The sequence below is a fragment of the Gasterosteus aculeatus genome, chromosome 2 (assembly GCF_964276395.1).
Source record: "Gasterosteus aculeatus chromosome 2, fGasAcu3.hap1.1, whole genome shotgun sequence".
Lineage (NCBI taxonomy): Eukaryota > Metazoa > Chordata > Actinopteri > Perciformes > Gasterosteidae > Gasterosteus > Gasterosteus aculeatus.
In genome coordinates, this window is record NC_135689.1 from 8189941 (window position 1) to 8207822 (window position 17882).

General features: G+C 41.9%; 2 protein-coding genes across 3 annotated transcripts; one reads left to right on the top strand and one right to left on the bottom strand.

The window, feature by feature from the left end:
- The first annotated feature begins 4165 nt into the window (after positions 1–4165).
- nr4a1 (nuclear receptor subfamily 4, group A, member 1) lies at positions 4166–8470 on the top strand. Its single transcript, XM_040192849.2, has 7 exons — positions 4166–4307; positions 5037–5829; positions 5924–6053; positions 6141–6304; positions 6394–6596; positions 6707–6885; positions 7423–8470. The coding sequence occupies exons 2-7, from the start codon at positions 5047–5049 to the stop codon at positions 7677–7679; spliced, it is 1716 nt and encodes a 571-aa protein (XP_040048783.2). The 5' UTR covers positions 4166–4307; positions 5037–5046; the 3' UTR covers positions 7680–8470.
- Positions 8471–15039: 6569 nt separating this feature from the next.
- gtsf1 (gametocyte specific factor 1) lies at positions 15040–17794 on the bottom strand. Of its 2 annotated transcripts, none has more exons than XM_040192854.2 (7): positions 16884–17794; positions 16633–16739; positions 16427–16533; positions 16170–16296; positions 15995–16078; positions 15575–15632; positions 15040–15485 (listed from the first exon to the last, which is right to left on the bottom strand). In XM_040192854.2, exons 2-7 carry the CDS (start codon positions 16712–16714, stop codon positions 15404–15406), a joined length of 540 nt encoding a protein of 179 aa, XP_040048788.1. In that variant the 5' UTR covers positions 16715–16739; positions 16884–17794; the 3' UTR covers positions 15040–15403. The 2 variants fall into 2 exon arrangements, with proteins under 2 accessions (XP_040048788.1, XP_040048787.1); XM_040192853.2 differs by having other exon boundaries at positions 17521–17622.
- Positions 17795–17882: the final 88 nt, after the last annotated feature.

A 17882-nucleotide genomic window follows, 5' to 3' on the forward strand; every position in this document is an offset into this window, starting at 1 on the left:
GGGGGACATTCTTGTGACCTGCAAACGGATGACAGAAAAGATTTTGTCCACCCGGGTGACATCCATAAGCATGAAGAAAGTGCTCATTATTCACACTGCGCTGTGATTAAATGTCTCTGGTGATGACACAGCTGAGCCTCGCGTCATTTTCGCTTAATGTCATCTGGACGGTAGTAATTGTTCAGCCCTGACAGCTACCGTGGAGAGTTTATCAGAAGGCCCGTTTCTCATATTAGCATTAATGTGATGAGCTCCTATAATGAATAACATCACATGTGTAAATTGTTTACATCCTCCATTATTTAAGGCATCTTTTTTTAATCCAGTGGGTCTCAGCCGTGAAGTAATTTTCCCTATTTTCAACATAATCGTCCTCTCACTTGGAGTTTATTTTGTCAATCGTGGCCATCGCTCACTTCTTACACTTTAGGTCCTTGAGGAGACATATGTTAGTTATGTTTAATGTCCCGTGGTTTGTGATGTGCTGGGGTTTTTGATTCCTAAATAACTCTTGATTTTAGTTGACATTATTTTATCCTACTTTCAAGTATTGTTATGTTCTATTTTTCCTTACAGATATATTATATATATTATAATTGCTTAATATGTTGCTAAATTTGTTTGTCAATCAATGACACTGTCGTCATAAATCAACGAGATGGATGAGATGGATGAGAAGTCTTGTGATTATGAAATGTACTCAGATGAGGCTTTCAGTCGTGTCAGGATGCTGCCCTCTGGCTGTGAGTTGGTTAAGTGTCGTTGAGGATGAGACCAAAAACATTAGTCCGATATCAGGGGATGTCATCTTATATGGTCACTGTGGTCACACCAAATTAAAAAAACAACATTTTCTGAATTTAATTTGAAGATCCAAAAGCCCTCTAAGGGTTTTCCCGGTGAAACGATTAAAAAACTGTGAACCTTCACAGACTTATTGACACCAGCGACTAAGTAATATGTAAATTATACTTACAATCAATTTTTAGAAATGTCAACTCTTATCAATAATGTTAATGTAATTCAGTATGCAGGTCTGCTGAGCCCCTCAGCGCATTTAACATGGTCTTTTTTTAATCTTTTTTTAATGTTTCAATCAATTCTTAACTTTTTAGGACGTCTTAAATGGTTTTATGTGAACTGCCGTTTTGTTTAAATGTGCTATTGAAATAAAATGGCCTTGTCTTGTCTATGCTGTCAAACAACAATGTGTGAGTCAGAACAGATTTTTTTTCTCGTCTTTCCATCCCCGTTAATCATCCTGCATCTCGTCAAATTTATCTTGTGATCACTTGACACTTCTAATAGAATTTACCATAATACATCAGTCACAGCGACTGTAAATGACGGGGCAGGAAACGTACCAAACCATATTTTACTTTAATTAATTTTGTAAAAGTCGCTGGAAATTGAGACAGGCATTTTCAGTGACTTGTGATATCCGCTCAATCAACTGCTCCCCTGTGGTTTCATTGTTTTAGGTCACAGTCACAAATAACAGGCGTTTGCTGATGTCCGTGGTTTGGCGACATTAAAGAATACAAGAGTTGTGACATAATTTGCCGTTATTATTAAACATTACTCGTCTCTTTGATTATATCAGTCCAAAAGTTAGACACTGAAAGATTTAAAAAAATAAATAAATATTGGCATTAAAAAAACTGACATCTGGTGGCGGCTTTGTCCACTTTAGAGCCGGCTTGTTCTTTGTTTATTGGTTTAGGATTACAATTGTATATGTTTTCATTCAATTTGCCGTAGCAAACACTCTGGTTGAACAATATTGGGAGATGTAGTATGTCATTGATGAATGTTTTTATTATTCATTCGGTACATTTTTCAAAAGACTTTCTGACCCTTCAATTTTCCAACTAAACTGGTGAGTCAGATAATATTTTTGGAAGGCCAGTTTCGCTGACCAATGCTTTAGAGTGTCATGTTGGACTACTGGATGAGGCATGAAGAGTATGTGAAGCTGCCCCCCCCCCCCCCCCCTTGGTGCAAACGTCAGCACAAGTTGAGAACAACAGACAGTAAAAGCTCTGAAGTTTAAGATCATCATTTATGTCATCTATGTAGTACCAGTCAAAGGTTTGGACACACCTTCTTGTTCAATTGTATGGTACTGTATGTGTGATATCTTTTACATGTGATGTCTGATGCTCTTTGCATTTGAGACGGGAAAGGGAAACCCGATAAGGACACATGTCAGACCTTTGGTAAATGTATGAGCCGCAGAAAACTGCCCAGCATGTTTGGTTAAAAAAAGAGAGAAGTCTGGAGATGGCCTTGGTAATGTTTCCGTCATTGATGCAGCAGCTTTTTCAAATATGTGGGAATTTTATGGTCTATGAAAAAAAAAAGAATCCATTACTATCCCTTGAAAAGTTTCTCTCCCATTTTCTTTTCGTCTTTGGTTTCCAAACTTTAGGTCTGGTGCCATAAGGTGAAAACACTGTGCCATTTATTCTATTTAGATCAGACCATACCAGACTTTAAAAGCAAATATAATTTAGTCCATTGTCTCCTTTGGGGAAATACAAACGGTGACAAGCAAGCAAAGTGCACCAGTTGTGTCTGCAGCCACCACTGCAGTAATTAGACACGCTCTCATTTGACTCCATGCAGCTGTCGGCCTGTCTGGTGGGATCTCTCTGTTATCAGTTTCATTACAACGCGGGTCTCCCACGTGGTTCTTCTGGTCCCTTGGCTGATTTAAAATCAATAACATCAATAACATCTCCAAAAACAAGCACAGGCGTGTTTTACTGGTTTGACGAGATTGGCCTGAAGAACTGGAGGACTTCTCCACAATGACAAACATCTTCTCAGCTCAAAAATAGCGCTCTGGAGGAGCAACAGGTGGCGGGTTGAGCTGTGGCTACGCTCACGTGATAATACATAACAAGTACAGTGTGTGTGTGCTTGTGTGGGAGAAGGGTTGCACGTACTTTTACTGCAGACACATTTATTGCACATCACAGAACGTTGAAACTCTCAGACAGATGCACGAAGAAATGCACATTACAACTGTTACTGTGGTAGTTTCAAATGAATCTCTGCCCTAAAAGGTGCTGTCACAAAATCTGCCCCGTGTCTGTCTGGTAACTGAGATCATTAATCACAGATGATTAAACCTTCAATGCGACAGCGATTTATTTCCACTGCAGTCAGCCACCAAGGGCTCACGAGCCAAAAATGTTGTGAAGGAACTCATGTTAGTCACATGATAACCATCTTGCAGCGATGGCCGTGAACAGACAGCAAGAACGAGGATCACAGTGCCACAGAACGGAGTCCCTCTACTCAAATATTTTGCTAATTTCTATTTCATGTGTGCGCGTGGCCTGCTTTCAACTGACGTTTTCCCTCCCTGTACGGACAGAATTATAGGAACAACATATTACAATTTTTGGAACACAGTTTTAGTACATTGCTGGATTAAGTAACTTGTTTTTGCTCCTTGCTGTTCCTAATGTCAAGTTTTCTGATGCGAGAATACTACACTACTCTTCGGCAGACGCCTTTACAGCAGGAACCACCACGTCAGGGGATATTGTCCTCTTTGTCTTTTTCCTAAGACATTTTCAGTAAAATTAAGACATGCCAGGTTACACTTTGCAAACCTTTAGCCCCTTGTGTCATTTCATTTCTCCAACTCTGGTGCAGAACTACTTCATGCAGGTCCTGTAGCAGGTAACGGGCAGTTTTGTCATCTAATGTGTGTGTGTGTGTGAGTGTGTGTGTGTGTGTGTGTATGTGTGTGTGTGTGTGGGCGTGTGTATATAAATAGAAACGTCTGTCTCTTCCTGTTTTTAACTCATAGTTTTTAAAAACATAAAACTAAAAAAATAATATTAAAACATGAGCCACCTAATCGCATTCTGGTGGTGTGTAAACGTCCTGCTTCACAAAACATCAAGTTCTATCCAGGTTTATTGAGTTTAGTCGTGTGCCTGTGTGCGTGGGTGTGTGGGTGTGCGTGTGTGCGCGTGTTCGTGTAGAGAGGAGGACAATGCTGCGGTTCTTCGGCATACGCGCGTCAACGGAATCCCGAAGTGCGTCATCTGACGTCTATTCTCTCGAACGCGCGCTGTGATTGGCCAGCGGATGGAAATCTCCCCGCCCACCGCGCAGCCTTGTATGGAAACCTCGCGGACGTCATGGGTACAGTAACGCGAGTATAAAAGTGTGTGCGGGGACGTGAGTGCGCAGGGACTTGCTCCTCAGTTTGAATACACAGAAGATGACTGACGGCTGTTTGTGGATTACATACAACTCAAAAAACGTTTAGACGGACCCAAAAGGTAGGAAATATGTTTGAGTTGTCTTTATATGATTCGTACATACGCTGTACGTGAATGCGGAAACTCTTCTTTTTTAGTTAAGTAACACCTGGGAGTTACAACGAATTTAAAGAGAAAGTAGCCACCATTTCCCCATTTAATGCAGTACAAAGTGAAGTATTCACAGCTCCTGCATGTTTCAGTGCTACACCCATTTATCACGAGAAACTGGGTATTGAAGATGATAACTGGAGTAGAACTGTTTGCAAATTGTATTTTTCTTATGCCAATATTTAGCATATTCGTGCACAAAGCTATACATTTCTTTATAACATGAATATTGAAGTATAAAGTATTAGTTAAAACGGTTGCAGTATTTGCTTTTAACTTCTCACATTGTTTATTGCTCTGGACCAAAACTGAAAGTCTATTGGTATTAAACCTGAATTGGATTCAAACTTTATGAACTTCATGGTCATTGCAGACTGTACTGAGACATTGAAATGCAGTACAGCATTTAAACAGCAGCACAAAGCATTAACGTGCACAGTGATGTTCAGAATACACAGTAAGGTACAGAATAACTATAGAATAAACAATGGGGTAGAATGTGTTGTGTAGGGGTATAATATTCTATAAATTGCACAGAAAGGGAGAGTAAAATAGGGCCCAGCTGCTCAATTCTGCCCCATGTGAGACCCATGTGTTTTTTTTTTTTATCTCTAACGTTTTTGACTACATCTTTTTCAGTCTTGCAGCCATGACTTGCATACACTCCCAGCATGGATCTCAGCTCTATGAGAACAGCCTCGGCGCCCCGGAGCTTCAGAGCAAAGACTTTATTGCCAAGCTGACTGTGAACATGAGCAGCCACGGGGACCGCCTCTCTGTGCCGTCCTTGCCCAGCATCAGCTCCCTCGTTGACACTCACGGTGGCGACTTTGATGCCTATTCCTGTCAGTTCACTGCCGCCCCTGCCAACGTCACCTCATCGTCCGGCCAGGAGACCCCCCTGAAATTGGATGACCTCCAGGTTTACGGCTGCTACCCCGGCGCCTTCGCGTTGAGTTACCTGGATGAGGCCGTGTCCCCTGGTGGGTCAGATTATTTTGGCAGCCCTGCGTCGACTTCGTCTCCTCCAACCCCCCGGTTCCAGGGTCAGCATGCGTCCAACTGGGATTCAGCCTTTGGGCCGTATTCACCCAATCCAGGGTACTGGGCGGCAGAGGACACCTCGCTGCCACAAGAGCCCACTTTCTTCCCTTTTAGTGCTGTGGAGGACATGTGCAATTTGGGTCAACCACACTTACAAGAGCATGATGCCTTCACCTCGACGCACCCTCAGCAGTCACCACTGACCTTCCCCGCCATGGGGATGGAACAAGCACGCCATCTCGATGGCACCGACCAACTTGATGGGGCCGTATCGCCCAAATTGCAGAGTTCCAGTGGGAATGAGGGCTGCTGTGCTGTATGTGGGGACAATGCCTCCTGTCAGCACTATGGGGTTCGCACCTGTGAGGGATGCAAAGGGTTTTTCAAGGTATGCAATTACCCTATTCCTCTACAAAGATTGCGTGTGTTGTGTCAGTCCTGGAGGAAGGTTGAGAGTGATTCTTTGTATTTTTGCTTCACAGCGTACAGTACAAAAAAATTCAAAGTATGTTTGCCTCGCCAACAAAGACTGTCTTGTAGACAAGAGGAGGCGGAATCGATGCCAGTTCTGCCGTTTCCAAAAGTGTCTAGTTGTGGGCATGGTGAAGGAAGGTGAGTTCAGTACAAACCCAGGTGAATTGCCTAGAAATAGGATGCTGAAGATGAACTGATTACAACAATTGGCACCAATTTTTGCAGTTGTGAGAACGGACAGCCTCAAAGGACGAAGAGGTCGTCTGCCTTCAAAGCCAAAGGTGGTCCAGGATGCGACAGCCTCTGTGTCTCCAGTGAGCATGATCGCGTCCCTTGTGAGGGCCCACATCGACTCAAACCCCCGCATTGAAAAGGTGGATTACTCCAAGGTAAAAATATTTCTCTCTTTCAAGTTTCGGGAATATTTTATTACACACTGAGGCGTCAGTTTCAACCTCTCTGATGTCTGCGATTTCAGTTTGGCGAGACCGAAGTCAGTCCCAACCAGAAAGTGGAGGCATGCGACATCAAACAGTTTTACGACTTGCTCACATCCTCAATGGAGACCATCAAGAAGTGGGCGAAGAGCATTCCGGGTTACTCTGAGTTCTGCTTAGAAGACCAGGAACTGCTACTGGAATCTGCATTCATTGAACTCTTCATCTTGCGTCTTGCTTATCGGTGAGTGCATCCCGCTATGAAAGTGTCATCGTGTTTATTACATATAAGTGTAAGTTTCCCGATTTGTCTTTGATAAAATCACTAACATGCGTTGGTTTTCGTTTTTAAAGGTCAAATCCTGAAATGAACACGCTTATCTTCTGTAATGGGGTCGTTCTTCACAAGACGCAGTGCGTCCAAGGCTTTGGTGACTGGATTGACTCCATCTTGGAGTTTTCTCAAAGTCTCCGTCGCATTAAGCTCGACGTTCCCTCCTGCTCATGTCTTGCAGCCCTGGTTATAATCACTGGTGAGAACTTCCGTCATCCTGCAACATTAGTTGACACATCCGCCTTTATAATTATAGATATCAGGCTTTAACCAGCTCTTTTTTTCTGATTTAAAGTTTATTGAGAGTTATCTTTAGTCAAAAAGGAACACTTGCACAATGTGTCATTAATGGGGACAGTATAAGGCTGTTGCACATTGCAGATTGCTGCGACAGGTGTACACGACAGAATGTAACACGACCTAGTGTTCCCCATAGAGCAAAGAAGAAGTAATATACCACAGCACACTAAACATAACCACAATGCACGTTTAGATGTACAGCCAAGGAATAGTTCCAATGCAGCAGCATTAACACTTGTGTCCGCTTTAGTGGTGTATTATCTGACTTATTAGTCAACGTTCTATTAACAGGTTGATTTTCCTATATCAACCTGGACTTGTGGTCTTTTTTTATAGCTTATTAAAATCAAATAAGCAAAAGGAAACCTTTTCATTTGTCATTTCAGTTCCAAAGTACTATTTCAGGATCCAACCTGTATCTTGTTTTGTTCTGCAGACAGACATGGTCTCAAGGAGCCAAAACGTGTGGAGGACCTGCAGAACCAGCTCATCGATTGCCTTAAAGATCACATCTCAGGCTGTGACTCTGACTTGTTGCGGCCAAATTATTTGTCTAGACTTCTCGGGAAGCTGCCTGAGCTCAGGACTCTGTGCACCGAAGGCTACCAGCGCATATTTTACCTTAAATTAGAGGATCTTGTTCCACCACCACAGATTGTGGACAAAATCTTCATGGATACACTTCCATTTTGAGTTTGGGATTGGAGACCTGTGATATCTATAATCTGGAGTTCATATAACAGCCAAAGAGAACAGTCTGAGGATCCTGGAGAAGAAGAATCCTAAAGGATTAAACCTCTCTAGAAGAAAAGGGCTTTTCTGTGTTATGAGTAAATGAGTTATAAAAGTTGCAGAAGCAATACATATGTAGAGGTGGCACAAAATGCTCTTTGTAGTTTGTTTTTCTAGGAAATTGTCAACTCTGCAGACGGGCCAGATCATGGACCAAACAAGCAACTTACAGACAATAAGGTGCCCTAAAAACAAAGATGATTGCACTTCCTAAACTGGTACAAATTCCATACAAATTATAACTGCACTATAACTATATGCATGTAACGCGGAATCATTTGGCTTTTTTAATAACAATATTTCGACTTAGAAATTGCACATAAGATATCCTACAATGCGTTAATGTGATATCTTAAAATAAAGTGTTGAAAAAAGTTCAGTTTAGGTCAAATACTTCACAGAGCTCCAGTTTGCTTCATATGTAATGCCACCATATGGTTTTGTGTATTACACTAGGTTAAACCTACAGAAACATTCAGTGGTATAATTCATGTATCATGAATTGTCATTGTGCAGCTAATATAATGTATAAAACTGTCTTTCACACTGGATTTGTATGTAGATTATTTTGAATCTGTTTTAAAATCGGTGGTGTTGTTGCCAGATTAACTGGGGAAATTTGCTTGGGTTTATTTTTACACTCAAGTTATATTTTACTGCGACTAAACATGAAATAAAATTTTAAGACTGCATGTTCCAACTGCTTTTGTCATTCTTACGATCCAGTGCACTTGTAAACAATATAAAGATAGAATTAACAATATACAGTGGGGAGAACGAGTATTTGATACACTGACAATTTTGCAGGTTTTCCCACTTACAAAGCAGATTTTTAATCATAGGTACTCTTCAACTGTGAGTGACGGAATCTAAAACAAATCCAAAAAATCACATTGTATCAATAATAAACAAAATATTTCGCAGTTTATTGCATGACATAAGTATTTTATACGATAAGAAAAGCCAAACTTAATATTTGGTACAGAAACCTTTGTTTGCAATTACAGACATCATACGTTTCCTGTAGTTCGTAGGCCCAGGAGACTGGTTAGGCCTCTCCAGGACCTTGAGGTGATTCTTACGGAGCCACTCCTTAGTTGCCCTGGCTGTGTCTTTCGGGTCGTTGTCATACTGGAAGACCCAGCCGCGACCCAAGATCTTGCGATACACGGCCCCATCCATCCTCCCCTCAATACGGTGCAGTTAGCCTGTGCCCTTTGCAGAAAAACATGCTCAAAGAATGATGTTTCCACCTCCATGCTTCACGGTTGGGATGGTGTTCTTTGGGTTGTACACATCCTTCTTCCTGCAAACACGGCGAGTGGAGTTTAGACTAAAAACCTCCATTTTCATCACATGACCTTCTTCCATACCGCCTCTGGATCATCCAGATGGTCATGGGCAAACTTCAGACAGGCCTGGACATGCGCTGGCTTGAGCAGAGGATTTTTACCCATGACGGCGCAGTGTCTTACCAATAGTTTTCTTTGAGACTGTGGTCCCAGCTCTCTACAGGTCATTGACCTGATCCTGCCGTGTAGTTCTGGGCTGATCCCTCATCTTCCTCATGATCATTGATGCCCCACGAGGTGACATCTTGCATGGAGCCCCAGACCGAGGGAGATTGACCATCATCTTGAACTTCTTCCATTTTCTAATAATTGCGCCAACAGTTGTTGCCTTCTCACCAAGCTGCTTGTCTTTTGTCCTGTAGCCCATCCCAGCATTGTGCAGGCCTACAATTTTATCCCTGATGTCCTTATACAGCTCTCTGGTCTTGGCCACTGTGGAGAGGTTGAAGTCTGTTTGTTTGAGTGTGTGGACAGGTGTCTTTTATACAGGTAACGCGTTCAAACAGGTGCAGTTAATACAGGTAATGAGTGGAGAACGGGAGGGCTTCCTAAATATAAACTAACAGGTCTGTGAGAGCCAGAATTCTTACTGGTTGGTAGGTGATCAAATACTTATGTTATGCAATGAACTGCAAAATCTCTTTTTTTTAAGTCATACAATGTGATTTTCTGTATTTTTGTTTTAGATTCCGTCACACACAAGAGTACCTATGACAAAAATGCTCCTACATGCTTTGTGGGTAAACCTGCAAAGTCGGCAGTGTCTCAAATGCTTGTTCTCCCCACTGTATCTCCCTTAATATAAAGGTAAGTAAGTAAATCTCCTGTTTATCTTCCGTTGTGTATATTCATTGTGTGTTGATATGTGTGTGCTTTGTAAGGCTGAGTGAAGCATAGCTTCTTTTGTTGGCAGTAGACCAGTTGTTGAAGAAATATAGCCTCGTTCACCTTCGTCCAAGTTATGTGCTGGTCTCTATTTAGAATCTGGTAGAATTCCCAGTGCCGTCTCAAGTGACTCAGACTACTTCACCATTGTATAGTGCAACACTCTTAAAAGTGGGTGGGTGTGTACCTGTCTGTGTGTGTGTGTGCACGCGTTGAAACGTACATCTACATCTTGTCATATGAAGAAAACACGGTATAGGTTAATGAGGTGCACCCTTGAATGGTGTGTGGGCCTCTGAGATCCGCTATAGTGGTCCAAAACAGGCAATGTGCCAACACCTGCCTCGAGGTCCATGACCCAAGGGTCGGTCAGCTATGACTGCCCAGCAATGACAGCGAGGCTGAAATAGCTTACGTTGTGACTCTGGTGGAGGGAGCCGCGCTCGGTTTACACAATACCGTCACTAGGCAAGGTTTCCCTACAGCGTGACACAACCCAAAATGTGGGGGAGAATGTGTGTGCCTTACCAACAGAGGGTTTGCTGGGTAAAGCTGAGGCGTACAGTATCCATTTTAGACCTGCTAAACGTGTCCCCTCCCAAAAGTCAACAACAAGTCAGAGGCTCTTTTTCCCCCCAGGTGTAAAGAGGCGTGGTACAAGAAAGAAAGGGAAGAGAATTGGGTGAGGGAATCAGTTTGTTTTATACGGGAAGAGAGACTGGAATTCTTTTGATGAGAATAATAGTACCAGAGAGGAGGAGGAGCAAACCAACCCGATGAGTTTAATTCAGACTTTTTGTGTTGCAATACGTGGTCACGTTTGGGAACAAGGTTTTTTGAGTTGCACAGATTGTGGTCAATCCAGTAGGCGTTCCGCTGGAAAGGAGTCTCGTGCTCTGATACGTGCGCCGTTGTTGTTTTCTAAACACAAAAGCTAACAATTGAGGTTCCTCTTAGTGCTTTTCTTAGGTAGTTTCAAGGGGGATACAGGAAATTCAAATTATTTTCAGTTCCTCTCTTCACCAGGTCTTCCTACCACAGCAACCATTGAACTACTTGTAACAAAGCGGAAGGTGGTTGTTTTAACATGAACTGCTGAAATGAGCATGCTAACCAGCTAGCCCTCTATTGCGGCCAGTCTTCTCATTCCACTTGTAGATCAAAAGGTAATTGTGTTTCCCTTCAGCATCCAGTCAGAGGACATGAGGGGATGAAGGCAATGATGACACAAATGATGTTTTCTGCCATTTTAAATATAATCAAAACATGCACAAACAATTCCGGTTTAGTTTAGCCCAAACAGAAAAATGGTCAAGTTAGACGGATCCTCCCAAAGAACCAAAAGAAGTAGGCCATTCTTGTGTAGTGTTGTGTATCGTGTGCAGAATCCATGCAGTTTGCTCCAACACAATTAACCTGGCACGAAAAGGCATAGGCGTATCTTAATAACGCTCGTTATATACGTTTACCCATTTGCTGCTTGTGCCATTACCCCAGGATGTTTTCTTGGCTCGGTAGACTTTGCGATCGAATTCATGTCGGACGCCACCTTCCGCACTACGTGTCCCTCTCGCCTACATGAAATAGACGACTAGGAGAATCAGATTGTTTAATCTCGTGCAGGAATCCTACGGCCACTCTCCTTCCGCTTAAACTTTGGACTTCTTCCTCCTGAGAAAAAAAGATGGAGTTCTATCGCCGCGCAGAGACTATCAAGGGGAAGCCCCATCAAGATTCATTCACTCTGCCCTTTTCTAATCCAGGGGGCTTGGATTTTTTGAAAGTTTGACATGCAGTATATTTATCACATGGTGAGGATCAGAGAGGGTGATGAGAGTTTTACAGATAGAATTTGAGCCCCCACCACCCCCATGGGTCATACCTTCTAACATACTCTCAAGACTATGCAGGGCCTTCTGCTCCACCATTGGTGGCTCCGCAACCATCCACTCCAGTTTCCCCAACGCACACAAATGACCAAGCTGAAAGGGCAAACCAGGAGTTGGAGGTTAATCGACCCCATCTCGTCTCTCATACCCCCTTAATATACTCTAGATCAGCGGTTCCCAAACTCAAGAATGCCGCGGCCCAATTTGAAATCAAAAAATCTTTTGCGCCCCACCCAAACCTTTAATCACAACTCTGATCAAAACATAAACTAGGGAGGATTAAATGGCCTTAAGAATTTAACCGACTAAAAATGTATTAACCGACAATGTATGTTTTGTATACCATTTTCTCCGGAGCTCATGTGCCGTGTTTTCCGCACAATAAGCCGCACCTTCAATGAATTACTTATTTTAGAACATTTTTCATCTTGCCATCCACGCCTTAAAACGTCGGCTGCTTTCCAGCCACGCCGCCTGCCAAGGGCCCCTTTTAGAATAACTTTTTCCCCGTTAAGATGGTTCAGCTCCTGTAAAGATAAGGGCGCCGTCTCTCGCTCTTTAATCTCATTAAATGCTCGGCAAGAACGACAGCTTTGTTTCTCCAGCGCGCCCTGAAACAAGCTGCATATCTCACGCGCTTGAGCGCCCGCTCAGTATCTCGCCGTCGTAGACCGAGCTTTGGCATGTTTGGCAGAGCGCCTTGTACAACCAGTATGGATCAACCGATTAACCAATTGATCCATATATAAGAATCGATTGGTTAATCGGTTAACCGCATCATAAATATTTTGATATTAATTTCAAACTTTTCAAAATTGAAAATTAAAAACATTTTATTTATTTATTGTAAATGACCTCTCGCGGCCCACCTGCAGTACCTTCGCGGTCCACCAGTGGGACGCGGCCCACACTTTGGGAATTGCTGCTCTCGATTGTATGTATGCCCACAGAATTTTGCCCTTTCAGTGTCTCCGTGGTTATCAGCCACCTCTGTTCCCTGCTTCTGTACAAGCACCTTTTTGGCCGTGTTGTTGCACTTAGCAGCTGTTTATAGGGGGTCAAACACCAATACTATTTTACAGTATCAGATGCGGCCCAACCGCCATTGTTCAGCCACGCTGATTAAAACCCCCGGGGTAGAAGGTTTGGGGTGGGTGGGCCGTGGTGGCAAAATGCTAATACTATATGGAAGCTGCGGGGCTGTTTTTCCTTTCTTAGGTGTTTAAATTACAGAAAACTACTCCAATGTGCACCACATTTGAGAGGACTAAAGTCACAGTACAGCTCAATCAGAAGACACAGTTATTACAAAGTGCACTTTGTCTGATTGAAAAATATAAAAGGCTAAGAACAAATTCTGAACACAAAGTCAGTAGGATTCATCCTCGTGGAATATAAAGGTCTGTAGAAAATGAATTGGATATCAAACCAAATTGGTGGAGTAAGCCATAATTAGACAATATTTACAAGTATTTGAATCAAGATATTTAAATATGAGAGTTGAAGTTGAGTTGAGTTGTTCAGTTTGTCTTTGCCGTACCGGATTTTCTGGGTATCTTGTACTGGATACCAAGTTTGGAACAGGATGTACTGAGCCTATTTAGTTTCATTGAATGTTGGTTGACACCTATATAGGAATTTGGCATCAAACTTATTGTTTCAATTATGATCTATTATTAATCTATTACTGATCTTGTTACTGTGATGTTAGAAGAAAGCATCCTGGGAAGAATTGTATTATTGTAAACACAAACATGTTCATCATTGATTAGACTAACATTTAATTGTATGTTAATTAGGATAAAATGGACATTGCAAGCATTCAAAACTTAAATGCTGTGAGTCAATGTTTATGTAGGCTACTAAGTGGTCATTCATAGGACAGCTGATAAAGTGTGATTTATTGGTACCTTTAACTACCCAACAGTATACAAAGCACTAAAAAAAGTAATACTTTTGTAACGTGGACTTCTTTTAAATGCAGGATTATGACATGCTTTTACTGGTGTGGTTGTTGATCGTCTGCCATCTCATTTCACACCTTTAAAATTGTATTTGTAGGTTTTACTCAAGATGCCTTGTGCTTCTTTAATCCTCAGGTGAAAATATTACATATCCATTACAAATAACATTAATATCTCTATACTGGGAAAGGGAAGTTGTGGATTGGCAAGTGGAGCCGTTGCAACTCGACGCCGGACAAGGTTGAAGATGAGAGAACATCCAAGAAGAGATGGCAAGGCTTCCTTGATGGACACCTGGGTTCCTTCCAAACAGACGGCCCACATGTACTTTCTTCTGAGGAGTCATACTCATCCTTACATTGACAGGGCAGCACAGAAGCCTGTCTGAACACTTCTAACAATAGCCACAACGAAGATAGAGAGTTGTCAAGTAATAATGCCACTTTGATGTGATAGAGGCCTCTGGCTGGCCGGCCTCAATTATCCAAACACTTAGTGTCATCTGTCCACTGGTGGAATGTAGCCAAGTAAAAATAAGGTCTTTCAAGCCACTATCAACTCCTCCACTACATCACAAAGGGAAATATTAAACATTTTCCCCCTCCTTCACTACATTGATCGGAAAACATTGTATTTCATGAATAAATGTTTATGTACAGTTTAAATACTTAGTTATTTGGCAATGGCGATGCAAAACCATGTGTTTAAACAGAATCATACATTGCATTTCCTTTGGATCTCTGGAATAATTCAGATTTGTAATTAGGTGGCTCGTTTGACATGAAGCATTGTGACAGTCACTTTGGACCAAATCAAATAAGCATGAAATAATTAGTTAAAACGGGTCAAAGAAAGAAAAAAAAAAAATGTATGTGTGCAACGATTGGGTAAAAAAGTATTTTCCTGATACTTGCCAAATATTTTTACAGTATTTCAAAGGCAAGTAGCAAGTTGGTGGTGCCACTGCTTGGAGAGCACTGCCATCCAGTGGACATGTGATGACAGCGACGCCATTTGTACGAGGCCGCTTCCATAATCAGGGAGACTGAAATATTAGTCCCGCCCTGTGTTTCATTTGGTAATTTGGTGGTCCCCGAGGCTCAATAGAATTTATCTTCCTAAATAAATTTCATACCTTGCACAGGAGATTTTTTTTAAGCAAAAACGACTATTTGAAATAAATGTCTTTAATATAAAAACCACAAGATATTCAAAATGACCGAAACAGAAGAAAAAAAAAAGTTTCAAAAGCACGCACAAACAAACAGTCATTATACTCTGCATTAAGGGAACTTCCCACACCAGTGGACTAAACAAAAGTAATCAATAAAAAAGGAACAGCATGAAGCATTTAAGCAGCTCTACCAAGAGTTGGTTGCAATCTGTAACCTCCCCACTAACTAGGTGACCAAGTCCTCCACACTGCACCATCTGAAGCATGTGGGCAAAATCGTTTAAGAACAAACATTAAAAGAAATATATTTGAATAACTACAATACACCAAACATTAAGCTTTAAATTGAATGGCATGTACGTTATGGCTTATAACCAGACCATGGGAGGGTATTAGGAGTTCTAAAACTTGAACCGAGGTTGTTGGTGGGCCTCGCCTCCGGTCTGCGTGGAAACGAGACAAAACCGTTAAAAAGTACAATAAAAACATGCACAAGTGGCAAGCGGAATGCTGGCAGGAGACGACCACCTACTTTTGGTTATTAAAGGTGGTTTCTCCCCACACAAATGGAGGGGCAGCATTATCAGCCTCTGCAAGACAAAACCGGTTTAGAGGCTGCAAGGGGATAAGATAAGAAAATGCCTCCGACACCATGTACTGAATATTTCTGTAACTCGAGCACTGATAGTTACTGTAAAAGCAGACAAGTACACTTTTGTGCAAATAGTTAAAGGAGATCCATACCACTCACGTCTGTGCTTAATATGAAGCATACAGCGGTTAGCTTAGCATAAAGACGGCATACAAATAGCCCAACTCTCAAGACAATCCGTCTACCAGCACCTCCAAAAGATCCCTATTATATTAATAGATCATTTAACACATTATATTGAGTTTCTTCTAATCACACAAAATTCCCAGAGTAAAACCAAGTTATGGTTAGTTATCATACCTTTGTCCCAATCCTCAGACATGTCCGGGTTCACCCAAGTACTGAGTGGCACCTGCCAGTTACAATCGTTATCCGTGCTTCCCCCTGTGAAAACAGGACAGAATTCAACTAGCAACCACTGTGAACACATGGTGACTCTGCAGGAACAGAACAGACAGCAAAGTGGTTGTAATACCGTCTTCCGTGTCCACAGATATCCGGTCCACACAGGTTTCGGTGTGGTGCATCAGCTCATGCTTGGGGACCAGGTGTCGTGCATTAAAAGGGCAAGTTTTTAGCTCACTGGCCAATTTCGGATGATTCTACGTCCATGAGGGGAACAGAAATGGAAATTTACAGTTCAATCATACGATAAACCGATCAGTACAGTGTGTCAAGCTACAATATTTTCCAGACTTGATGGGATTTGCGGTAAACAAGCACTCGACTCACCTTTCTGCACTTTATAAGATGGTATGGGAACCGGCAGGTACGGATTTGGTGGTTCTTGTCGAAAGGGCACTGGAGAAGTTTTTCTGGGTCATTGTCTCCTTTTTCATCTTTAAAGCCGCAGGACAAATTAACACATTACGCACTTTAATATTTACAAAAGGACTCCAACTCAAGATTTAAATGTAGAAACACGTCTCAACTATTACCAGTTTCCTCTACCAGTGCTCTCCCGGCAGCCGCGGTGTTGCATGGAGAGCTGGTGGTTCCAAATGTGATGGTGGTCGCCATCGCTAGCGGGGATCTACAGAAGAAACTGGCAAAGACACCGAATGAACAAAAAAGACAATTCTACAGTCTTCTTGTGAGGTAGATATGTTCTTTTAAAAACGTTTTCTTAGAAGTATGGCAATTAGCGTTTACTACTTTGAAACAAAATACTAACGTTAAGTAACGTTACCTTAGTTAAATTACGTGACGCCGCGCTTGTGTGTGTGTTTGTGTGCGCGTGTGCACGTGCTTGATGTTGTGTGTGTGTGGGTGTGGGTGACCGATTAGCCGCCTGGGGAAAAGAAACCCAATCAGGAATTAACTTATATTTGGAAGCAAGTACCACAAAAAACAAAGTATGAACGCAGTCGGCTTTGATTAAACTTCGAAATGAAATGACTTCAGAACGAAGAGTATTTATTGTTAACGGTTTTACACTATTAAGTTAAGTAATCCACCGCATCACAGGTCTGCTTTTTCCCCATCAGGCACCAGGAATGCAACTTGCTGACGTTAGCTACCTAGGTACGATCGATCAATGGGGCGGAACGGCATATTTTAAGGCAGTTACTTTGCAATAAAGGCAGATTTTCAGGAAACAATTGCTGCACTGTAAACTAGCCTCAAAATCGCCAAACATTGCCTTCAAATAGCGCATGAATAAACATTTTCCTGGTGACGTTTGCCAAGTTTGCTAGCATAGAACGTGGCGTGACGCCTCGTTAACGTCAAATTTAAAATTTAAATTTACAACAAGTTTGCAACAGCTAGTGTAAATATAGTCTGTTGAAACATGCCATTTCCACTAATAACAAAATAATAGAGACCTTTCTTCGCTTTTCTCCAGGTCGCTGCCAGTAATTAACGTTACACGGGTTCAAGGATTTCGTTGTTCCGCCCCAAATTTATTTTTTCGCTCGCTTTGTAAAGTCACGTGATTTCCGGTTTAAGCAAAAACCGCTTTTCTATCAAATCTGTAAAAAGCATTTAAGCGGAATCTAAATAAATGCAAGAGTTTGTATATTTTCATATTTGTGTAATTGATGTATGTAAGCAATAAGGTACGGGAGGCAACCCTCGAACTGTTACATTATTAAAGATAAAGTACTGCCCCAAGTACCTTATTGCTTTATAATACTTGTAACCATGTAAACAGGAACGGTACAGTATCGCTCAATAATGCACACCC

Excerpts from the sequence above, each read along its gene's own strand:
- nr4a1 (XM_040192849.2), top strand. The coding sequence starts at position 5,047 with ATGACTTGCATACACTCCCAGCATGGATCTCAGCTCTATGAGAACAGC. Across the intron at positions 6,054-6,140 it reads TGTGGGCATGGTGAAGGAAG|TTGTGAGAACGGACAGCCTC; the intron begins GTGAGTTCAGTA and ends CAATTTTTGCAG. Across the intron at positions 6,886-7,422 it reads AGCCCTGGTTATAATCACTG|ACAGACATGGTCTCAAGGAG; the intron begins GTGAGAACTTCC and ends TTTGTTCTGCAG.
- gtsf1 (XM_040192854.2), bottom strand. The coding sequence starts at position 16,714 with ATGGCGACCACCATCACATTTGGAACCACCAGCTCTCCATGCAACACC. Across the intron at positions 16,534-16,632 it reads AGCACTGGTAGAGGAAACTG|ATGAAAAAGGAGACAATGAC; the intron begins GTAATAGTTGAG and ends GCGGCTTTAAAG. Across the intron at positions 15,633-15,994 it reads GTCTGAGGATTGGGACAAAG|AGGCTGATAATGCTGCCCCT; the intron begins GTATGATAACTA and ends TTTGTCTTGCAG.